The sequence below is a fragment of the Sinohyriopsis cumingii genome, chromosome 4 (assembly GCF_028554795.1).
Source record: "Sinohyriopsis cumingii isolate HCF-2022 chromosome 4, ASM2855479v2, whole genome shotgun sequence".
NCBI lineage: Eukaryota > Metazoa > Mollusca > Bivalvia > Unionida > Unionidae > Sinohyriopsis > Sinohyriopsis cumingii.
In genome coordinates, this window is record NC_142964.1 from 87,017,060 (window position 1) to 87,043,471 (window position 26,412).

The window sequence follows — 26,412 nt, forward strand, 5'->3', positions numbered from 1 at the left end:
AACATTGTGGTTATTTTGGAGATAACTTGAGTAATAAGTACATTGGTTTTGGGGTCAGAAGATCAAATGTCAAGGTCACTCTGAAAGAAAAAACATGGTTCCAGCACAACAAATGTAGCTCTTGCATCACAAACCTGGACTATTACTTATTAATGGCTGTAACTTTGGGCAGACAGGAACCATAATCAGGATTTAAAGGTCAAAATTATTACAAAAAGAAAAAATATTTTTTGTAAATTTTTTTTCAGTTCTTGAGCCAGACTATCACCGAAGTTTGTGGATGAATTACACATATGGCAAGAAAGAAGCGTGTTGTCTTTTGCAATATAACTGTATTAGCTTGATCAGATTTTGTGGAAGGTTACACTTAAGGTATGGAAGGGACCTATTTATTTTGAGGTAAAAATGTCAGACATTGAGGTCATTATAGCTGAAACAAAAATTGGGGTTCTATAATAACTTGTGTTATAAAGTAAGTTGCTTGGCCAAACATTATCGATAGTTTGCACTGAAAGTAATAATGAAATGAATATATTCTGGGGTCAAAAGGTTAAATGGCAATGACAAGTCTGCTAAAAAAATATTTAAATGAAAAGTGTGAAACAGATGCATTCAGTATTTTGCTCATCTAGGCTTGGTAAAGGTAGGACTAGAGCAAATCTAGTGGTTAACAATCCAAAATCCTTGTGGTTTCCACATATTGCCTACCTAAACATTTTGGGCTGACCTTGACTGATATTGTTATTGGTACATTGAATGCAGGATCAGAAGATCGAGGGCCCAATTATACTGCCATGGTAATTGTTTTTATACCCTTGAACAGGGGATGTAATATCACATAGCCCAGAAACTGAGAGCCCATTACACAGAAAACTGTAGACCAGATTTTGCAAACCGAGAGGGGCCCCCGAGTAGTCGAGTGGTCTAAAGCACTCACCGTTATTAATCAGTGCCATCTCACCTCTGCGTGGGTTCGCATCTCAGATTCGGCCAATGCAGGTATGTGAGAAAGCTTGGCAGCAGCTTCTTGTGGGTTGGTGGTTCTTTTCAGGGTTTTCCCAGGTTCTTCCTCCACTATTGATACTGGCTGCCATGTATAGCCTATCTTGTGCTGAAAAATAGCGTCAACCCTACAACAACAACAGCAAACTGAGACCCCGTTACATAGAAAAGTGTAGACCAGAGTTTGCAAACTGAGAGCTCATTACAAAGAAAACCACAAACCAGATTTTGCAAACTGAGAGCCTGTTACATAGAAAACTGTAGACCACATTTTCCAGACTGAGATTACACAACCAAAGACTGAAGGCCCTGGATGCATTTACTTTTAATACAGAGATCTCTGATTCATATAACCTAGTTTGAATTGGGGTCCAGTACTGATGGGTCAAACATGGAGTAGATGTTTCATAAATTTATCCGTGACAATCACTATTTTAAATAAAACTTCACTTTTCCATTACATTTTATTTCAAATGAAATCCTGAAATATGGTGCTGTAGCTAATGTAGAGTAATGCATTCCTCAGTTTCCCTTTGCAAATGCTGGTTTTGTTGTTGCAGAATTATGAAAATGTAATTGGATGAATGGTCAAATTAACATGGACTTTTAAACAAAACACTTCTTACGAAGTCAAATTGAAATTAAATGAGAATGGCAATGCTCATGCAGCAGCCATTTTGAAATCTTGTTATTGATGCTTCAAAATGGAAAGTTGTGTCAGCATAGGCTTTTCACCAAAAGGCTTTTGATGGTGTCTACTTGCTAATAAATAAAAATGATGCCAGTCCTTTATGGCCATTCTTGTTGCTATCTTGAAAATCATGTTATCACCAAAAAGACTTCTTGTTATGTTAGTTGGTCCTAAATAAAAATATATTAATTTCCCAGTATCATATGGATGAAAGGGGCAGGAAATATGAATTGAACAATTACCAGAAAAACTGGGGGAAAGGGGAACATCATTGGCACATTCTCAGGGATGGTCCTGGCTTTTAAAAAGCTGTCTCCCAAAAAATCGCCAACCTCAATATTTTGTCGCCAATTTTCAAAAAGTGTCGCCAGAACAAGTAGTGTACATTTTTTCAAGTGTTAATTTAGTCTATTAATGTAACAGGCAATGAAAATTACAAAAGATGGGTTAGTTAATACTCTAATTACAACAAGCATTAACAAAATGTTACAAAGTGTTACATGAAGATCCGTCGCGATTTTAGGGCTGCCCACTTGTTGAATGCAGTTTCAAAGTCTAATTTTTCACATCTGTACATGCTGATTCTCATTAAATTCTCGAGAGATGAGATGCAGAGTTTATTTCTGATGTCAGTTTTTATGAGGTTCATCTTACTGATTCCACATTCACAGTCTACAGTGCTGACAGGTGACACCAGTAGTCTCTCAGCAGCCCCCCCCCCATGGCTAACTTCACAAAGCTTGTAGTGAATTGCTTCCTAAATCCCAAGAATGATCACTGAATGCTGTATAAATTTTCTCGACAAACAAAATAGGATCTCCATTCCCACGAATGAAACTTACATGAGTCAACACCTGGCAATATTGGACCGTATATATAAGCATAAATTCACACCCAATTTAGGTATTCTTTCACTCCTGTATTTTGAGAAATAAATAATTATTATTAATTATGCAAAACTGTTTTTTTTTCTTCTATTTTTTGTTGCGGAGTTTAAGTCTCTGCAGCCATAACACGGGATTGATGGCAAAAGGAAAAGATCAATGAGTAAAATGCTGCACTGGCGACAGATATAATTGTGATTGAGATTTTTTCCATTTGCTTTGTATTTATACGCAGTAGTCGGTACTTCAGAGGTTATCAGTTTTCTATGAAGGTTCAACAAAACTATTGTATTGGTAAATGTAAAAAAAAAAAAAAAATAACAGAAGGATTAGCCATTCAATTAATTGTATCTGTTCTATTCGCGTCTTCAGAAGTCGGTCAGTTGTAGGTATAGTTCGGTAGCATGATTGACTGTAACACAGCATACAGTACTCAGCCCAGATGTCAGCATAAGCAGATTATGATGTAACAATGCACTGTAAAGATGGGGTTGTCAATACGAACAAAGGATCGTTTGTGTAACAGATTGATTCCAATGCATTGCTTAGTCAAGTTTGTGGCTTCCTTTCATCTCCCTTTTAATTTATCCAGTCCAAATCCATGATTGTATGTACAAATTAAATAACCAAAAAGTCTGTCGCCAAAAAAAATCGCCAGATGGGATATTTTTGTCGCCAATAAGGAAAAAAAATCGCAATTTGCGACATTGGCGAAGCCCAGGACGATCCCTGCATTCTTGATTGTGTACCAAACTTTTACAGGTAGTTGATATATTGAAAGCAGTTTTTAATTGACAAAAGATTGTGTCAGCTGAGATTCAGGCAGGAGCTGAAAAGCCATTGTTGTGCTTTGTGGATTATCTTGGAGATGACAAGGAAAAAAGTCTGTTGTTGTGCTTTGATGATTATCTTGGAGATGACAAGGAAAAAAGTCTGTTGCAGAGTATTTGCTGACTGCTTATAAACAAAAATTAAAGTGTTTTTGCTTTAATGGTAACTGGAAAAGCTTATGGTATGGCCTGTTATCTGTCACTGTCTGTTAGCACAAATTTGTTATCACTGCTTATCCTAGATTGCTTCAAAAAATGCCTTGAAACTTTACATGCACTTCATCCAAAGTTATAGATTTTCCTAAATGAAAATGGTGATATTTTGACAACCATTATGGCTGTGACATTTATATGTGTAAATGTAGACATAGTATAAATTATGTATGTACCTAGTTTAATTTATTGGTACCTGTCTAAATAAACATGCATATGGATGTCAGTCATGCAGTTCCAATTAAATGGATATATTTTGTCAAAACAGCTTAATTGCACTGTTTGGTAGGATTCTTTTCATAAAGTATGATTTCCAGTTAGAATTTGACATCAAGAAATAGTAGTACAGTGTGTTACACATTAGGTTGGATTATTGATAATGCTAAGCCAGATTCCTTAAATTCTGATATTACTTGTACTTTTGAAAAACATGTTCATTAACAGGATTTTTGGTGTGTAACATTTTATTTTAAAGAGCCATTGTTTCATGTTTATATGCCACTGCACAGTTTCATAGTTATTATAGATCCTGCAAAAAAGCACCCATTTGCATTATATGTATTTTATCATGTGTATATATGTAACAGTGGGATGCAATATCACAATGATCCCAAGAATGTTTTACAGAATTTGTTGTATAGTCATGAATTCACCAATGTCTTACAAACTGAATTTGTCATTATCATAGTTTAAAGACATTAAAAAAACACTTGTAAGTTGAGTGAGGTATGACATATTTACTGTCAGTGTTTTAAATGTAAATATTTGTCCAATGTACATTTCGACTTACAAGTAGATTGTGAAAAGATTGAGTGTGGACTTGTTTTGATTAAACAACATCGTTTGATTTATTTATGTACATGTTTGGAAAATTTGGTAAATGTTGCAGTTTAATCTTCAAAATCTTGCTACTTTTTCTGTCATATTCACATAGGGCTTTCACTAAGATATTTTTTGTTGTCTAGATGTTCCTAAATAAAAATGGATGCAGTAGTCATCTAGAAATCCTATCACAACTTCAGACTCTTGATGGGTTGGTGATGTCACTAGAAAACTTCTCACTGTATCTTGTTGGTCATAATTAAAAATGATGGCAATGTGATCTAAAATTATTTGAAAAATCTTGTACAAGTCCCTTCTAATGGATGGACATTATACCTACGTTGAAAAACAAAAATAACCCTGTTTCTTGCAAGATACACAGTGATCTAACCTTCAGATACCTGCCTTGATAGCAGCCTGACAATCTTTACATGGCTGCTTTTGAATGGGATGTGGGTTTTACTAAAGCACTGTTATAGCAGTATGTAGCTGATTCTGAATGAAAATGGTGTTCATCTAATCTCTAACTTTGAACCCTTGTGGCCATCAAAAAATCTTGTTATCAGTACTCTTCATTCATCAATGAGGGCATTATTGTGGGTTTTTCAATCTTTAATTGCTTCAAAATGAAGATGATGCAGATCTGACTTCTTTCAACTTCACATTTTTATGATGGAGTTTTGAGTAAAGGACATGTTTGTCCTTAGTGTCAAGTCAGATGTTATTGCTTGCATTTTTGTACTTCATTGAGCTTCTGAACACAGTAACTTGTACATATACAAGTGAAATTTGATCAGAATTTATATTTATTTGGATTTTAATGAACAAGTTGATAATAAGCTGATATTGATTTTAAGGTAAAGGTTTGATGGAGATGTTTTGCTTTAGAAGCAACACTCAGAAGTATAAATGGATTCTTATAGAGTACAACATGTGGGTATATTTTATAAAAACCTTGGGTTGTGCCACTTTGAAATGTGTGTTTTTTTCTTTAAAAAACCAAGAAACCCATTAATTATAGACAACCAAGCTAGCACATGGTTGTGTCTTGACATTGAAACAATTTAATTGATTTTCTATCTATGATATCATGTTCAAGGTCAAATGACATTACAAATAATTTTGTACTACACTTCCAGGTATCTTGTGAATGCATTATCATACATGTAGGAAAATAACTTTTGTTACAAAAAATTTGTTCCTTTGAGGAAATAATGTTTTATTTTGGACTGTAGTCTTATTTGCTGCATATAGAGAAAAAAGGAACAAATTGCAAAAAGAAAAAGATGTAATATTATTGATAGAAATGCTATATTGGCACTAGCCATAGCCGTAATTGCAAAATGGTGATACAGCTTTCAGATAATGAGTTATTTCAATAAAGACAACATTTTTGATGATTGAAATTTATGGGGATAGTGCTGTCTGTAGACTTTTTGTCTTTAAGTCTTGTTATGTATAAAATTTATATTGTGCTTGACCTTTGCCCATGATTGAGGGTTCTTATGTCACGTGTTTAGGCTCGAATAAACAGTAAAACAAAAAAAGAGTGAAAACAAAAAGCTTTGAAAATTCTGTAAAAATGAAAAACTATGAGCTTATGGTTTTACGAATCAAATCCAAAAATAAAATTTTAGTAGTCCTAATAATAAAATGTTCTACTGATTTTAAGTTCAAATCCCAACGAAGAATCCAAAATGGAAGACGATGACGTATGCTGCAATCTGTAGTGTTGAAGTCTACAGTTTCTTGTAGAAACAAGAATTATCACTCTGGTTTTGTAAATCAAAATAAATTTCTTATAAGAACTGTCTTTGATTAAGAATCTCAAATGAGCACATGTATTTTCCAGAAAAATAACAGAATAATCCTTTTGAATCCAAGTAATTTGAAATAACTCCAAACAGCACAACATACAACTTCCAGTTTAACAGCCCAGCTTCTACTGAGAATACTTTCTCTAAATCATAGGTTATATGTCTTCTAAATGTAAACAGTGGGTCACATGATCATGTTCTGGAAGTTCATAGAAACTAAGTACTTGTTAAAGATCATGTTGACCCACTGTGACCCTGACGAAAACCAATCATTTTACTCTAAGAAATAAAATAAAAAAAATTTGTTTGCATCTTAAACATGAAGTCCCATTATGACCACAACAACAACCAATCATTTTACAATAATGATAGAACTTGTTTATTTGTGTGCTATACATTTTGAAACGAGGTCAGGATTTAGATCAACATCTGGTGTTTATAAACATTCAAGGTCAAATTATTTTCTGAAAAAGTATCATCTCTAGTGAATAAATTTACATTACAATATCATGTAATGAAAAATAATTTTTTAAAAAACTGACAAACAATTAAATTGAAATGAACATATTAAATCAGATGTAATTAAATCAAATATACATAACAGGTTAGAGCTCTGATCTACCTGACTTTTATCATTTTTTAAAAAGATGTTTACCTCGATTTGAGTTCTTGGCCTAATCCTATTAACAAACTTAAAATGTTCTTGAAGAGAACTTGTGATCTACATCCTAGGCATTTTGCTGTGTCTTAGGTCAAGTGAAATTATTATACTGTATAATTATTATACTGTATATGAGATGAGGTAAACAATTATTCATTCCAGTTATAAGTTAAGTCTGTGAGACCATTTCCTGGTATGTTTAGTTATAATTTGAGAAGAATCATTTATTTAAATTATTCATTGGAATTACAATGTGCTTATTGACTTTTTTGACTAAAACACTACTTTGGAATTATTGTGAACTCATTCAAAGACATTCTTGATTATGGTATATCATTGTGATACATCAAGACTGTACATCAACATATTCAAGACTTGGTACATCAGCATATTAAAAATTGAAATTCATTTAGAACATTCTAAACTTATGGACTTTTGATTGAACAATTAAGATTTTTTTTGGATTAATTCACAATACTGTAAGTTCATCTTAAATTTTCAGTTTTCAACTTAGAGAAATCAATTATTAGTTAAATTTAATAAACTTGTTGCTTTTGCATCTTTCAGTTACTGACTTTAAGACCATAGAGTTGTAACTGTCTGCAGACATGGACTGAATATCTTAACAAAGGAACATGCATAAATGAAAAATTCTGTCTGTTTGAGAAGTAAAATAGAGAAAGAGGGGTGAAAAAAAGCCATACTAGGTGGTACTAGGTAATGACCAAAGTTGAATATTAGTCAAATCAGGAATGGAGTGCTCTAGATGTAAGCTCTTTTCTGGTACACCAGATAATCAAACATCAATATTTTGTCATGGTAATACTTGACGATTATTGGGGAAATGATATCACCAATGTTTGAAATGTATTATTAGATAATGAGTGGCAGTTTAAAGTTTCCAGACAACAATTGACAATTTTTTTAGCTCCACCCACCTAAAATCAGCCATTAGGCATCATTTATTCAGCATTTCAGTTGATTGCTTTTTATTTTTAAGTCAGGCACTGTTTGATTTTCAACACAATATAGTTCAGGGTGCTGTATGCTTGTTTGATGATGAGGATAATAAATGGTCTGTAATCTGTACCAGTTTTACCATAGTAAATCACAAGTGACAAGGTCTATAAACATCGACCATTGCTTCAGTGAAGGAGACTCAAAGTACTGGACACTGAATCTCACATAATGACTTGCTTTGTTTGTTTGCCTTATTTTTTATTTTAAATTTCAGGGTTTTTTCCGAAAAGGAGAAGTGGAGTATCAAACTGGGAACTGTACCTCAGCTATAATGTCATATAAGGTATGTATCAGAGAGCCATTATATTCTCATGCTGGACAATGGGTCACATATATATATTTGTGATATTCAGTGTAATAATGTTTTGGTTTCAGATTTACAGTAATACCTTGTGCATTCCCGTTTCTGGATTCGTGAATTTGCGGATTCGCGAAATTTTCATTGGTACCCTCTACGTACATGTTTTCTTTATTTTATTGAATTGTACCTTCGTTATATGACTTCTGTGACATATGAAGTTTACCTAGTTTACCTTCCTGACAATGACAAAGAAAACGTCAGTCATTAAGTTTACAGTCCCATTTGTTACGTGGTTTTACCTTACTGTGAGTGCAAAAGAAAATGGCAGCCAATGAATTAGTATAGGGGTAATATTAGTACATGTATACATGTACCGTACTGTAAATGCGCTAGTGTGGCAAATATCCATTAGGCGATACTGTACTCTATTTTTACGTCAACCATTTATTTCTCTTTTTAAGGGTAATGTATTAAGCTAACTTTTAAATGAAATTAAAGTGCTTTGGGAGCATGATTTGGGTCATATTTAGGGTTTAAACCCTAGAAATAAGCATTTATTAGCATTTTTAGTGACTCGTACCAAACATTCGCGATTCCTTCTGATCCGCAACTGGTTCTGGAACCTAACCTCGTGAATGTTCGAGGTATTACTGTACTTCTTATTTAGTAGAAGCATTACCCTTCAATGATTAACTGGTTTCCTGTCAAACTAATTTTTTTCTTTCATTCATTTATGCTTCAGATTTCACCACAAAACAGTGTTTTATCTACTCCACTGGTCTTAAAAATTAATTATTCCTTGACAAGAAGCTGATCTACTACCTTACAAATATGTAACACCTAACTAACCTAGTCAGATGGTGAAGTTTTATTTGATTGGTTTCTAAATAAGTCTTGGAGGATGTTAATAAAAGCATGGATTAAAATCCAACTCCAAACAAACTTTGCTGTGATCATGAACGAGTCACTGATCTTGAAAGGTGGTTTAAACTTTCTTGTTCAGGGTAGTTGGTGTAAGAACTTCTTCAAACACTCTCTAATTTCAATGAATTGGGTTGTTCCACACCAAACTTCAAATGAATTGGGTTGTTCCACATGTGTTCTTGACCTCTGCAAATAGTCTAATATATTGTCCCACTACACTGATGAAGGACTCAAATACAGAGTCACCCTAGCTATTGTCAGTCAGTTAAGTTATCCATTGTGGTTGTTTATTGTGACCACCTTTATCCTTTAATCACCTTGATAACAATTAACAATTAACTGAGTGTGTAAATTGCCCATTGGTGCTTTTTTGCTAGAATTAAGCATTGCACCTTTACGAAAACATACTGTTCTTTTAAATAGATTTGTTTTAAATATTTTTATTAACTTGACCATGTCAGAGGGTATTGTGAGTAAAAAAATCATGTTTTTCATGATCTGGCAGGCATGAGGGAAGGACAAAAGTTATGAATTCAAGCTTCATTTAAATAAATGTGTTGAAACCTGTGGTCGTTATGACTTAGAAGTCAGTGAAATCTTTGTTCCTTTCTAGCTCACCCTTGCAAAGTTGAGGTTGGTGATTGTATGTTACTCCCCCTGATGTTGGTGTTAGTGTACACACTGATAAAAGATGTACCTATACATACACATCACTGAATGTCAACAATTCTTTCTTCCTAGGTCCTAGGCAGCAGTTTGGAGTGGCTGCATAATACGATCACCTAGGGGATGGGGTTAAAGGGGCTTACCTTGTACATATTCATAGCTTTATGTTTTTAGTTAAGTTTTTGTGTTTAACTTTGATTTTTTGCACTGTATAAATAGTGTAACAGTTATACATGGAATCACGAAACATTGTGAAGGGTTTATCTTAATGAGTACTACACTGCCATTACAGACTTATGTCATTATGACGTATATTTCATGCTTCAACTTGTTTGGTTAAATTTTGCACTTTATTTCTGAAGCTCTGTTCATACTAGAATCATCAAACTGTATAGTGACCTGCATTTCACATTCCACAGGCTTAGTTTTAAGTTGTGCATTTAGCTTATATATTTTATTTTTTTTAGGCACCTTGTATATATGATGGTAATACCAAGATTCACAAATCTAGGTTGTAATTATATCCTTGTAACAAAAGTATATCACTGATCTATATTTCAAGCTCTACTTGGGTTAAATCTCAACACTGTTAACGGTAGAATCATCAAATTATGACTGTAAACGGCTCTTTTAGTACAGCAACCTTACAGCAGAAGATAATCTTGACCTACATTTCACATTTTCACTGGTTAACATTTTGCATTTAGCACATTGTTTATTTTTTATCTACTGTATACTACTGTTGTACCTGGAATCATGTAACTTGGCAAGTATTCCAGCCTTGCCTCAAAAATAGGTCATAGTGACCCATGTGCATGATATGTACATTTCACTGACTTTGCTTCAAATCATGGTGAACCATATACATGTACATTTCACTAACTTAGCTTCAGATTTATTTTTGTATTGTTTATGCTTTAATTATTTAACTATATGATTTTATTCATCCCTCTTTGTAATAATACTTTACCAGAAGAGGTGACTGTGACCTATTTTTAAAATTTTATTGGTTTAGGTTAAGTTTTTGGTCTTGCGACAGCATAAATGTAGGTTTTAGCATGCTGTATACATGTACATACTATCCTATCTATAATCATAAAACTATCTTGGTTAGCACTACTCTCTCATTTCAGTAGGTTAATCTGAAGAGGTGACTTTTGCCCAGTCAAATTTGATTTATAGGGGTGGACAGTAATAATAGCTTGTCATGCAGGTTTTAAGAACAGTGATTGCTTTAAAATTAACATGTCAGTTTTGTTTCAAATTGCCATTACAAAAGTCATTGCCATTTGATAAGTCGGTTTTGTTCATTGTCATTTCCCAAGTCACTGTTTTGTCTATTGCTATTAGACAAGCCACTATTTTGTCTGTTACTATTAGACAAGTCACTGTTTTTCCTGCAAACCTGAAAAGTCAAGGTTTCATCGATACAGTATTATACAATGCATGATGCTTTGATGAATACAGAAAACTAAATTAAACATAACAAGGACTTGCATCATTTCATTTACATGTTTTTGATTATGCATTTAAGATATGTGAGTCTGTTGCTTTTATTTCTATCACCAGCAAGCTTTATTGCTTGATCCAAGTAACAGTGAAATCCAGGAAGCCCTAGACAGGGCACAGAGAGAAGCAGTAAAACTCAGGAAAGGTACTATATCTTTATCTTGTCTTGTTTTGTCCCTCAGTACGCATGTTCATATGTCCTTTTGTGTGCATCTGGCATCAGTTTGTACAAGTTTGGTACCATAATTCCTCAGAAACTACTTGGAGGATTGCCACAGAACTTTGCACCTGCATTAATCCCAGGGACCTGTTGGAGGGTTTTTCTGCTGGGATGAGAGGTGTCTTCTGTCCCTCCCATTACTCAATGAAATCTGCATACTCAAAATTATTAAAATGAGCAAGGACTATATTGAATAAGGGCTGTTTTATACCCCCTCTCTAGATATCCTAATATCATATATAGGATAAGTATGAGGTGCTTTTATTTAATTTCTGACAGGTTATGTGTTCATGTGATGGTTGCCATGGAAACCATTTTTTAAAGAAAATACTAACAAAATTATGTACATGTTTCATCTTTTCCATGTATTTCTCATTGATATAGTATATCCATAAACTATTAAGTAAATTTAAACTGATGTTTATTTTGATTATTTTTCTGGTTTGTTGTTGTTGTTGTTGTAGGGTTTAACGCCATTTTTCAGCACAAGATAGGCCATACATGTCGGCCAGTATAACTGGTGGAGGAAGAACCCTGGAAAACCCAGGGAAGAACCACCGACCCACGAGAAGCTACTGGCAGGCTTTCCCACGTACCCATGCTAGCCGAGCCTTGGACTCTAACACACGCAGACAGAGGTGAAATGGCAGTGATCTGGAACGGTGAGCGCTTTAGACCTCTCGGCCACTCGGGGCCCCTATTTTTCTGGTATAAAGTTGAATGAAACAATGTTTTAGATCAATCAAATGACCAGAAATAAACCTGAGTAACTTATGATGAACAAATCTAACTTGCAAGTCAACATGTAGTTGTTTTAAGTTCCATTATAAAAATAAGATGGAAATCTTTCATGTGCAAGTAGTGTTGTTTTGTGTGAAGAAGGTCATAACTAAACGGGTCTAAACTTCCATTCTAATGTGCAGAATGTATGGTATTAATGAGATCCAACACAACACCCATTTCATGGTGTCAATGCTATTAATACATTTTTAATTGTATAGACAAAAAAATCTTAGTGTTCGGTTCTTACAGCATGATTACACCTTCGAGCTTAGAAGTCTTGCAAACTGAGATGTTACATTAGTTTGTATTACGTTTGTTTTATTACTACAGAGAGATACAGAGACTGATGGTCATTCAGTTGAGATAATAAGGCACCATGCTTTTGTCATTAGAATGGCATGAAATTCACTTATGATCATGTACTTTAACAAATATCGTATATTTTTCATGACATTGGAAAGCTGAAATGCTGATATTTATTAAAGATACATGTTTTATACAGAGTTAAATGTATTTTATTCTGAAATTCGAACATGGTTCTACTTTACCAACATTTAGGTTAAATGGATATATTGTCTTACACTTTCTAGCTTGAAGTTGACATGTTGTTCTGTCAACAATCCCTTTTTTAACTTGACCATTATAATAATTTCCCCTAAAGTATAACTTTTGTTTTCATAGTTTTTGAGAAAGTGAAATAGCATATACAAATTTCCTATCTGGCAGACACACTATATCTTTTAAAGTACATTTAGAAACAATAATTTTACTCATAGTAAATGCTGTTTAATTTCCCCACATGATGGGTTGTCTCATAGCATAACTGAATATAAAATGGTAAATCCTTGTCTTGCACTTCATTTGCAAGCAGTAAAAATGTATGTATGTTCTTATTAATTATAACATCCATTATATGATCAACTGGAAATGTCCATGTATGTTGTTCAATAAAATGTTACGCATTATAGACATGGCAGTTTCTGTTCACTTTTGTGGACCATAAAACGTTTGCATTTTAGTTTTTAGTATCAGCACAACTTTGCTCCATGTTGACATTGTGAACACAGTTAGTTGGATCCTAGAAATTGCAGTCTGCTGAAAGTTTTTCAATTAGTAAGACCACCATCATATCTAATTTGGATTATCAAGTTGCCAAAGGCAGTATTTATTTATTCTGCAATTTCCAATGCCAGCCCATGTTCTAGGGTACTTTTTCAGAATTAGAAATCTGTAAAATAATGAATAGGGTTTCGTTTCTGTCTTGAATAACACAACTAGTCAGGAAATGTAACAGTATGTACTTTTTCATAATAATGGGGGCAGAAAACAGTCTTTATTCAATATTTCTTCTTCACACTGAAACTTTGACATTCACCATTGAAGCTGTACTCACAGTTTGTTCCATTTACTGACATTTCAGCATCAGAGTCACTGGTAAATTCATATATGTGTATAAATTTTATATTCACAAGACATGTAAACTACCCAGGTAAGTGATATCTGGTGCACTTGGGCCTCCTGTTAAATTTTGGTATTAATTAAATTATACATTTTTTATATTGTTTATATTGTTTATCGACAAATGAAATTACAAATTTGATTGTACGTTTAGCAAGAAAATAAATTTTTAGTTCTTTTGAGTGAACACTTTCATTGGAATTTTTATGTGAATTTTGGATTGGACACTTGATGCACATATGGATAAATCACTCAGTTTTCACAGCATTTGCTAGAGTTACTGCCTTTTTTTTACTTTCAGTTGAACAGAATGTAATACAGGGTCTTGTGAATTCAACTTGTCTGGTATTATTTTTGTGCATCACTGGTACATGGTATTGTATTCATCTAAAGATGCAAATATTGACAAATCTGTGTGCTGAGATTTTTGTTGAGTTGTTGCTCTTTTTTGACTTACAGCTGTACTCTTCCAGTTTTCAGTGATTGTTGTGAAACTTAGTACATATGATGGATATTAGGGTAATCATTAAACGATATTCATGCTGACCAGTCAAAATGCTTTCACTGTTTGCATGACAATTATGCCATTTTGTGGGGTTAACATTAGTGGAAACGTGAGACCTAGCTGTGACTTCTTCATAGTTGGCAGCATTGATCTCTGCAGCATTAACAGTTTATTATAACTTGATTTGCATATATTCCTAAACCTCTTGAGAGAAGCTCATTGGTCTGAATTAACATAAAGCTGAGACAATTCATTCCTATGACATACTTGCTCACTCCTTCTATCTTGGGGTCAAGGTTACAGCATTTAGATTTTGGTTACAGTTATTTTGTTGCATATATATTGAACACCTCCCGATAGGTTTTCTTCAGACTTGGGATGAATCATTTTGAAGATAGGACAATTCAATCAACAACATCCTGGTTCACCCCATTTATCTTGGCATCAAGATCATTCTCATGTCAAATTTATGTTGATATTTTGATTAGTGTTTGTTTATTTGCTTGTAAACCCAATGATGGACTTCTTCATACTTGGCTTGAAACAGATATAAAACATGATTCATTTTATGATCCACCTCTTGCCCCTTATATCTTGAGCTCAAGGTCATGGATTTTTTAAAGTTTTTTGTTTGCTCATACACTCGTACCTGTCTACAGCAGCTATCCATGGGAAAAGGCGGTGTGGCTTTTGAAGACACGTGACCTATGAAGGCAGGTTCAGCTATCAAGCTTGGTTCATGACAGATTTATGTACATGTACTGTGAACCGAATAGCATCAGCATTACTTGTATTAGTATTCGCATTAGTTCACAGTGTATTATTATTGGCAGTAGTAGTATACTACCAAGATATATGCATTTAATTTAGCTATTTAACAAAAGGAATAATAAAATAATTTAATAAAGTAAGTTCCACACAAGGATACTTCATCTTCATTTTAATCCATCATCAACATTAAATCATAACTAAGTCTTGAAAAAGTCACTGATCTTAGTTAAATTGTTTTGTGCATATCTCCATCCCAGATTGAGTTGCAATGCCTGAAACTTTCATCACTGATTTCAGCATGTTTGATTGTCTATGACAAATTGCAAACCCTTTCAGTTTATATATGCATTCCTGTACATTAGGGAAAGTGCATATGACTGACATTTTGCTAGGGCAGTTGGTCTTATTAGACATGAAAACAATTTAAACAATTGATGGATTAAGCCATTGCTCAAACTCACGAAATCAGAAGACAGTCTGCTTTTATTTGTTTGTGACCTTTGATGATTACAGAATGAAAAGAAGCTTCTTACGGCTATTGTCAGTAGCACCTTAACCCATAAGGATATCACTAATGCAGTGTACATCTAAATGGAGATTACATGTATTTTTTTCCATCGGAGGCAGCTTTGATTCAAAATCTTGAAATAAAAATTAACAGATTCATCCTACCCATCCCGTTAACAGGGAAAGTAAAGAAAATCAATTTAAAGAAGAATTGCTTCAATCCTGTTCAGGAAGGATAAGTACTGCCTTGCTTTTGAAGCCAATATGTTGATACCTTTGAGTTTCACAAGATTACAGTAATACTTATACTAATTGAAACATTTATACATCGATTCACATAAAATACGTTTTATATACCATGCATTGCTCATGCAACAAAACAAGTTTATTTTGCATGCTTGAAGCAGTCGCTGCTGGTATGCTTCAGCAACTGCAGAAGACACTGAAACCACAGCTTGGTTAAGAAACACATGGCTTCTATATATGGAAGGCAAGGTGAAACCACTGCTGGGTTACAAAACGCATGGCCATTGACTGCAGAAGACAGTTGACCACTGATTACATTACATTTATATAGGAAATTTGCCAAATGGAAATTAGAATGGCCATTGTGACCAGGTGACTGCTGAACTCAGGTATCCATTAGGACAGGTTTGACTTCGTTTCCTAAAACCCCCTATGATTTTCTTCATACTTTGGATGAAGCTGAAACATTTAATTCCACTGCATGCTTACTCAGTTTTATGACATTGTGACTGAGGTCACAAATTTGACAGCAATGCTTTTATTGTGGACTCATTATGAAGGCCCAGACCCTCTTCTCACTATGAACTTAACTCAGTTTTGTGGTAGGGATGGGATGCACAAGAAGTAGGGGTAATTTAAGTGTGCAAGCTGCTCACCGTTTCTGTAGCTAAGTTTTTGTCATACGACTTCCAAAATATTATTTCAAATAAAACTTGAGTGATTGAGAGTTTACTTTTTTCTTTCTATATTCATAGTCTGTTTTAGGAGGATAATTTCAGGTAGTTTTTTGAGTCAGTTTTTAGATGTTTCCCACATTTCTTGTATTATATTTATGTCAACATATTCAATATTTCCTGTTTTTATTTTACGTGCAGCATTGTCCAGAGAGCCATGGATCTTTAGTGCTGTAGGATTTGTAATAGGTTTGTGCATTGTATTGGCTGACCAGTACCTCACCAAAGAACCATCACTGAAGGTAAAAATGTGTGTGAGCAATGACATTCATCAATAGAATATATTTATCAGTATGTTAATTTTAAGCCTGATTTATTTATTTGTATCGATAAAAAATTATTTTGCATGGAGTAATATGTCACCTCATTATAATGCCTGCCTTGACCATGACTGGCTTCCTTTGAGGTTCTATTTCTGTCTCACCTGTGACATAGGGATTACTTTTCCAAGGGCCTGGCTGTTGCAAGTGTCAGCATTAAGATTTTGTATTTAGCTCAGTTTATCTGACACTTTTTGTATGTACAGTTATGAAACAATATGGGTAAATTTATGTTGGAGGGTATATTTACCATGGACAAAAGTAGGTGAAAGCAACCAATTTTTATCCTCCACTGATTCTGTTAACTTAATGCATTAAGTTTTCCTTTAGTTTCTCAGACACCGTTGTATGTACAGTCATGAAACTTGATGGGTAACATTATTAAGGAGGATACTACTAACCATGGACACAGATCACAGTGAGCTACACCACTCCCTCGATAACTCGCGCACATCGGGGTCCAGAAACATCGACCGCACTATAAGTGAGGCGCAAGTTATCGAGGGACCTGTAAAATAAGCCCAAAACCAATAAAGTGATCAACGACATAAAGGAAAAATAAGGGGGGGAGGCAGATTATAGTGTTGAATACTCACTTTATAATCGTGCTGAGATTAACTGTGAAGAAATATCTCTTCATAATGGTTTACTTTATTTATTATTTCCTCATAGGGCAACATTAATTTCAAGATAAATTACAGTATATTGAGGTGATCATCGAAAACTTTATTCCACGTGGTTTCTGTTCGCTTAAAATGTGTACCACTTCACACATTGTGTACTACGTAACTAATTTTTATGTTGAATTGGAGACATTCTAGTTTTATCGTTTGATCCAAATTAGATGGTTTTTTATATACAAAAGATCGACCCTTTTTGAGAAACAGTGTCGATCTAACAATAGATAGATAGATTTGAATGCGATAGAAGTAAAATGGAAACCAAAAAAAACAAGGGTTAATCAGTACTAACATATTTAATTGGTCTACAAATTTAAAACAATGTAAATTAGAATAAGTTAATACTTGCCGTTCGTGCCACACTTGACGAATATCAATTCACTTTTTGAAAAAATCAGTTAATTTTTTTGTGTGTTACTCCTTGGTTTCTCTGCTGCCGATCAAAATCCCTCAGATTTCTCAACTGCATGAGCTTTATGTAGTCAACATTTTGGGTCTCCAGCCACCTTATGGCAATATCAAAATATTTGATTGCTTCCTGTGCAGAGGGGAGAGGTGGTGCAACATCTGCATCTGCATCACTTTCAACACTTGTGGTACTCCAGTTACAATCGTCTTCTGCTGCAAATTTGTTCATTATAGAATTAATTATTGTTTCATCTGACATGTATTCGGCTGTGGGGCAGTCATTGTCAGCACAAATCCACTCCTCCTTATCATCAAGAGAAATGCCCATCTCAGGACCATGAGTATGTACGAATTTCTCCCAAACAGCTTCAGCATTAATGACATCAGTTTCACTGAAACCTTCGAAGTCACTATCATCGTCGCTGTCTCTGTTACTGTTTTGCTTTACGTCAAAGGCAGCTCCAAGACCCTTAATCTAGCACCCCAGGTCTCTTGTAATCGATTTTTTAATGCAAGAAACGCTTCCCCAAGTTGTTGATCAAAACAAAGCCGGCATGTAATTAGGTTCGCACAGAAGTACTCACGGGTTTCGATGTGATGGTCAATTGACTCTTTTCATGTTTTCAATGAACAGAACATGTTGTGGTTATAATGTTTACACTGAAACAGAATTAAAGGATTAGAACGTGACTTTCACACAGGAAGAAGTTTAATTGGTGTTTATTTCATTCTCTGTTGCCACCTGTTAGCATTTACCAGAAGTTTTCATTGATCGCTATTTCACCAGACTGTTTATTTACAGTATACTGACAACTATTTATCATAAAAACTTACCTAATATATGATATCTTGAAACAGAGGTCTCGCTAGGATTTTAAAACAGGGTCTTTCTGCCTCTGAATTCAATCACTATATATCAGTAGTTTCTCACCTGGCCGCCAGTCAAAGCCTTTGAACTAGCCACCTAGCTATTGCATCATGTTCTTTTTTTTTATGTACTCTTATAAAATGGCAACATGTATGTACATCAAAGCGTCTTTCAGTCACTGAATTCTGTCATTGTAAATATCAGCACAGTTAACTGATCAACACATTTTCCCACAAAGCAGGTGGCTGAAACAGGACCAGCAAATCTTTGAATTTTCCCATGCACCTATTACATGCGTACGGAGGACTCCCGCCTCAGTGACTATCTGCATCCCAGATCAAAAATTGGCGTCCAAAATATGCATAATTAAGCTTTTTTGAGATCTCTGAAATTAATTCTTATTTAGAACTTGCAAATTTGAAAATATGGTTTATATTTTTATGGGCATTAATCACCATTTTCGATGATAAAACGAGCAATGTCTCAAGGTTTAATTTATCAATTCTTATCATAATTTTTTGATATTCAGCATATTTTAAAGATATTTTAAATACATTTTCTCTGGAAAAATCGGGAGCCAAGACGGACACCGCGTTATAAGCGGGATCGTGAGTTATCCGGGCGCGAGTTATCGAGGGAGCGGTGTACTTATAATGCTGCAGTGATTATGTTTGCTTTTTGCTTTTAGCTGTTTCTTTGACGTTTTTATATGTACACTCATGACACTTTATGGGTGCATTCAACCTGGAGTGTACTACTTGATAAGTACCCTTCACTAAATGCACTCATGAAGTGTCATGACTGTACATAGTGGTGTCAGAGAAACCGAATGCACTCATGAAGTGTCATGACTGTAAATCAGTGGTGTCAGAGAAACTGAATGTATTCATGAAGTGTCATGACTGTACATAGTGGTGTCAGAGAAACTGAGCTAAATGCAAACACTTTTCTTTATCTTTGAGGGTAGTACTTACTACGGGCAAATGTAGTCATTGTTGTACTGTTCACATGTCAGTGATTACGTTAATTTTTTTCTGTATTGATGTGAGACCTTGAATGAGTTGGATTTCCAGCATTCCATGTCATCATTTAGAGGAGCTGTATCCCATAATGCCTATTCATCTAACTTTGTTTCCAAACACCTATTTCTCTGCTTAAGGTCCTGCAGAGAAAATTCTAATGGCTGTCTGTTTTTGAAGTACCAATCACTTGAAGTTCCAATTTGCTTCTTGGCCATAAAGGCAATTGAACAAAAAGTATAGCCTTACATCTTTTGCCCATCCATTCACCTGTCCATATATCAATAACTACTTTGTTACCATTTTGGTCTGAGTTTTGTTAGATTTTGAATACGAGCAGGCTTCCCACGCTACCGGGAAATCGGGGAAAAGTCATGAGAAATGATTATTTGTTTCCTGACCATGAAAAATCCTTGAATTTTGAAAATACTGATGAAAGTGGGGACAACCTGGGAATTTTTCGCCACCACTTGATGCCCGAAACAATTACGTAATTGAGTCGTAACTGAACTGACCCTGAGTTAAGTTTATTGAGTTCTGAATAGAATGGATCGTTTGGGAGCTTGCCCTAAACAAATTTGTTGAGTCAATCCAAATGTTCAGTGTATTACATTCATCTAGTAAATTTTATTCACAGATAGCTCAAATATCCATATTTTTCCTTACATGGAAGGTATGAAAACCAGTCTAGCATCAGAAGAGGCCAACATGGTGGCAGCAAAGTATAGCCACTTACCAGATGGGCGTTGTTAAATTCTTTGTTAAATCGAGTCATACCTGCATGTAATCGATATGAAAATTATTTATTTTCTCAGAAATTGAGGGTATTAAAATCTTTATCTCATTAATCTGCTGAAAGACAAGATAAAACAACAGCGTTCATGAAATTTGATTTGGTACTCGGATTTGCATTGCTAGTTGCACGAATACACAAATCTCACATCCCACATTTTCAAATGTAGAATTTTTTAAATATGAAAGTTGTATACTGGTTGTAATAAGAATACAAAAACAAAAGAACACAGAATTCTCTCCCTATATATATATATTCCGTGAACAACTACTGGGGTTTTGTTGAATCACGTGACTACCATGTTGCTGTGCTCTCCACTTGATGAATCTGACTGGCCAGATTGCTGCGATAGCGACTGGTTTCTGTCATTCTTGAAATGAATACGTTGAGAATTATGTGTTCTTTCTGGTTTTTACAAAATGTATCAGACTTTCAGTTATTATAATTGAATTTTTGTGCAACATTAAAATGGAGTTTTGTTGTTGATATCACATGACTATTGGACTTTCGATGTAGTTGTTTGAGATTTGTGAAGTCATGTGACTAGTAATGCAGATGGTGATTACAAGGTCAGGTTTCATCTATGCTCTAGTTACATCAGGTCTGACAGTGGATTAAAGACATAATGATTATAGTACTTGCCACGTCTGAGAAAATAAATCATTTTCCTATTGATTTCATGGAGGTATAAATCGTTATAACATCATTTAAATTTTCTTGGCCCGCTGGTAAACGACTACCATATGCCACTACTGCACTGTGGCAGCAAATTCTAAATTTTCTATATGAAATTGCTCTGACCCCACACCCCAACCTAAATGTCCAAATGTGAAAAATGGGGTGGAATATTTGGAGGAAACCCAGATTAGAAAATGGACTGATATGTGTTGTAAGCCAAATTTTTGTCCAGGGTGTCGAATAATCTCTGAGCTGAACGTTGGTGCGAAACTATTACACAGTGGCATGTAGCTTGAAGCATTGGTTTCAGATCTTAAATAGAATGCAGGAGAAATGGGAAATTGTCATCCCTTGTATTACATATATTAAAAAACAATACCTGCCCCTGTATTAATACAGGTTTGGGGACTGGTTTATCGAATTACAAGGGGACAAGATGATTTTACAGAAAATTCAGTCCTTGTTTATGTGCAACAATACAGTATATAATTTTGAAGTTCTTTTGTCAAAATTTAAATCAACCCTTTTGTATACGTTTTTTAAATGAATATTGTTTAATGAAATCGTCTCAAGAAGTTTAGGTTGTTTGAAAAATCTTGTTTGGGATTTTATTGGCACAGATAAATTCAGTGTTAAACTTTTTCATTACAAGATAAGATTAAAATACTTCGCTTTTATTGTTGCTTTTTTTCATACTGTGATAGTAAATGTTTAATTCGTATTATAATTGAGATCGATGTTGTGATCTTGCATGGATTGGCTGAGCTTTTTACCATGCTAGAGATGGTACTTCCACCTGATGTTGATCAAACTTTGGAAACTGGTTGATATCATCAACATGTTGGATGAGTTTTTATTATGAGCAAACTTTGTGCATATAAATGAGGTGATCTTGAATCTAATTGGTTGAGCTTGTTACCACTTTTGAGATAATTAGGTGATCTTGCATCTAATTGGCTGAGCTTTTTACCACTTTTGAGATAATTAGGTGATCTTGCATCTAATTGGCTGAACTTGTTACCTCTTTTGAGATAATTAGGTGATCTTGAATCTAATTGGTTGAGCTTGTTACCACTTTTGAGATAATTAGGTGATCTTGCATCTAATTGGCTGAACTTGTTACCTCTTTTGAGATAATTAGGTGATCTTGCATCTAATTGGCTGAGCTTGTTACCACTTTTGAGATAATTAGGTGATCTTGCATCTAATTGGCTGAACTTGTTACCTCTTTTGAGATAATTAGGTGATCTTGAATCTAATTGGTTGAGCTTGTTACCACTTTTGAGATAATTAGGTGATCTTGCATCTAATTGGCTGAACTTGTTACCTCTTTTGAGATAATTAGGTGATCTTGCATCTAATTGGCTGAGCTTTTTACCACTTTTGAGATAATTAGGTGATCTTGCATCTAATTGGCTGAACTTGTTACCTCTTTTGAGATAATTAGGTGATCTTGAATCTAATTGGTTGAGCTTGTTACCACTTTTGAGATAATTAGGTGATCTTGCATCTAATTGGCTGAACTTGTTACCTCTTTTGAGATAATTAGGTGATCTTGCATCTAATTGGCTGAACTTGTTACCTCTTTTGAGATAATTAGGTGATCTTGCATATAATGGCTGAGCTTTTTACCACCCTTGAGATAATTAGGTTATCTTGCATCTAATTGGCTGAACTTGTTACCTCTTTTGAGATAATTAGGTGATCTTGCATATAATAGCTGAGTTTTTTACCACTTTTGAGATCATTAGGTGATCTTGCATATAATGGCTGAGCTTTTTACCACCCTTGAGATAATTAGGTGATCTTGCATCTAATTGGCTGAACTTGTTACCTCTTTTGAGATAATTAGGTGATGTTGCATATAATAGCTGAGCTTTTTACCACTTTTGAGATCATTAGGTGATCTTGCATCTAATTGGCTGAACTTGTTACCTCTTTTGAGATAATTAGGTGATGTTGCATATAATGGCTGAGCTTTTTACCACTTTTGAGATCATTAGGTGATCTTGCATATAATGGCTGAGCTTTTTACAACCCTTGAGATAATTAGGTGATCATGCATCTAATTGGCAGAGCTTGTTACCACCCTTGAGACAATTAGGTGATCTTGCATTTAATTGGCAGAGCATGTTACCACTTTGGAGATAATTATGTAATCTTGTATCTAATTTGCTGAGTTTGTTACCACCCTTGAGATAATTAGGTGATCTTGCATATAATCATGTAATGGCTGAGCTTGTTTCCACCCTTGAGATAATTATGTGATGTTGCATCTAATGGCTGAGCTTGTTACCACTTTCGAGATAATTAGGTGATCTTGAGTCTAATGGCTGAGCTTGTTACCACCGTTGAGATAATTAGGTGATCTTGCATCTTATTGGCTGAGCTTGTTACCACCCTTGAGATAATTAGTTGATCTTGCATATAATTGGCTGAGTTTGTTACCACCCTTGAGATATTATGTGATATTGCATCTAATGGCTGAGCTTGCTACCACCCATGAGATAATTAGGTGGTCTTGCATCTAATGGCTGAGCTTGTTACCACCCATGAGATAATTAGGTGATCTTGCATCTAATGGCTGAGCTTGTTACCGCCCTTGAGATAATTAGGTGATGTTGCATCTATTGGCTGAGCTTGTTACCCCCCTTGAGATAATTTTAATAGGATTTTGATCTCATTTGATAAATAGGCTTATATCATGAAGATATTGGATGAGTTTAATTATCAGTAAGATCAACACATTTTATTAACATCATCTTCTATCTGACCTTGCCAGTATACAAGTGACTTGGGTTGATATCAGACTTGTAAAATGTTTTACATCATCAGCATGTTGGATGAATTGGATTATGAGCAAGGTCTGCACATATTTCTGTTGTAATATTGTTTGCTTGTCTGAGTTTGTTACTGGAGACAAATTTCCGATTTTGCTCAAATTTGGTAAATCAGCACACATCATAATGGTCTCTCTTTCTGTTTTAAGTGGTCTTAACTTCTTTAATAAATGGTCTTATGTCCTGTAATTAGATGATCCAGTTATCTGTTTGGCATAACATGATAACTCTCTGGAGACTATATTTCCTACAAATTTTGATAAACCTTGGTAAATAGGTTTACATCATAGTGATCTTAGATGGGTATGATAATGAATGAGATCTATGTCTATTGTGTCTTTATGTTTGGAATCAAGTTGTAGTAAAAACAAGGGTTATCAGATCTATGTCTATTGTGTCTTTATGTTTGGAATCAAGCTGTAGTAAAAACAAGGGTTATCAAATCTATGTCTATTGTGTCTTTTTGTTTAGAATCAAGCTGTAGTAAAAACAAGGGTTATCAGATCTATGTCTATTGTGTCTTTATGTTTGGAATCAAGCTGTAGTAAAAACAAGGGTTATCAGATGGTTTGTATAGGATTGTATTTGTACAAAGCTACATAAGCCTCATTGGGAAAATGGCCAAATTAAGTTATATAAGACAGGTGAGCAATATCATCCCCACTTGGATCTCTTATTTTTATTAAAATGATCTGGGGTTAATTATACAATTACGGGTTACTGCTACTAATAAAGTATTATGGTAAACAATACAGCTTATGAACAGAAGTTTTATTTTTTGTATCTCCCATAAATGCATAGTAAATCTTTAAGTTCAATTTTTGGAGGGGTCACATCTTTGAATAACATTTGATTATTTTATTGTTGTTTTGCAGTATATTATTGTGCAACTTATCCTGATGGCAGTTTTTGGGGGTTTAGGCTTTCTGTGTTGGAAAGGATACAGGTATGTACTATAATTTACAGAACCCAGAAGCATATTAATTCCAGCTGCTATTTTGTTTGTTTAAGAATGAGACAACAATGATAAAAACTGGGAAGGTATTTACATACATATGAAGCTTGCATAGGTGTCAAAAGTAGCATCTTTATGGGTTTTGTCTTTGTGATTTTTTTTAACAGTGCTGTACTAGACAAGTGTATGTGGTAAAATCTTTTACATAACTGTTTGTATAATAAAGAAATTTGATGTTTTCTGCTTTTGTTATAAAGTTGATCTCGATCAGTGTGCTTTTTGCAGGTTTTAGCTTAGATTTAGCCCTCCTGCTCTTCATATTCTGTGTGATACAGTTTTTCTGAATTGCCATTCCATATACTGAGCCTAACTTTGACATTAGTGTATCACCATTCCATATAGTGAGCCTAACTTTGACAAGAGGTAGTGTATCACCATTCCATATACTGAGCCTAACTTTGACAAGAGGTAGTGTATCACCATTCCATATAGTGAGCCTAAGTTTGACAAGAGGTAGTGTATCACCATTCCATATACTGAGCCTTACTTTGACAAGAGGTAGTGTATCACCATTCCATATCTTTAGCCTAACTTTGACAAGAGGTAGTGTATCACCATTCCATATAGTGAGCCTGACTTTGACAAGAGGTAGTGTATCACCATTCCATATAGTGAGCCTAACTTTGACAAGAGGTAGTGTATCACCATTCCATATAGTGAGCCTAACTTTGACAAGAGGTAGTGTATCACCATTCCATATACTGAGCCTAACTTTGACAAGAGGTAGTGTATCACCATTCCATATACTGAGCCTAACTTTGACAAGAGGTAGTGTATCACCATTCCATATACTGAGCCTTACTTTGACAAGAGGTAGTGTATCACCATTCCATATCTTTAGCCTGACTTTGACAAGAGGTAGTGTATCACCATTCCATATCTTTAGCCTAACTTTGACAAGAGGTAGTGTATCACCATTCCATATACTGAGCCTAACTTTGACAAGAGGTAGTGTATCACCATTCCATATACTGAGCCTAACTTTGACAAGAGGTAGTGTATCACCATTCCATATACTGAGCCTAACTTTGACAAGAGGTAGTGTATCACCATTCCATATACTGAGCCTTACTTTGACAAGAGGTAGTGTATCACCATTCCATATAGTGAACCTAACTTTGACAAGAGGTAGTGTATCACCATTCCATATAGTGAGCCTAACTTTGACAAGAGGTAGTGTATCACCATTCCATATACTGAGCCTTACTTTGACAAGAGGTAGTGTAT

At 34.6% G+C, this 26,412-nt stretch overlaps 1 protein-coding gene across 1 annotated transcript in view; it reads left to right on the top strand.

The window, feature by feature from the left end:
* LOC149801605 (protein STIP1 homolog) overlaps window positions 1-26,412 on the top strand; it is a 57,830-nt gene that overhangs the window by 10,814 nt on the left and 20,604 nt on the right. The window contains exons 3-6 of the mRNA XM_089955866.1: window positions 8,155-8,223; window positions 11,401-11,485; window positions 16,706-16,806; window positions 25,046-25,116. Coding sequence (XP_089811992.1) covers window positions 8,155-8,223; window positions 11,401-11,485; window positions 16,706-16,806; window positions 25,046-25,116 — 326 coding nt within the window. The remainder of the gene's footprint in view (window positions 1-8,154; window positions 8,224-11,400; window positions 11,486-16,705; window positions 16,807-25,045; window positions 25,117-26,412) is intronic.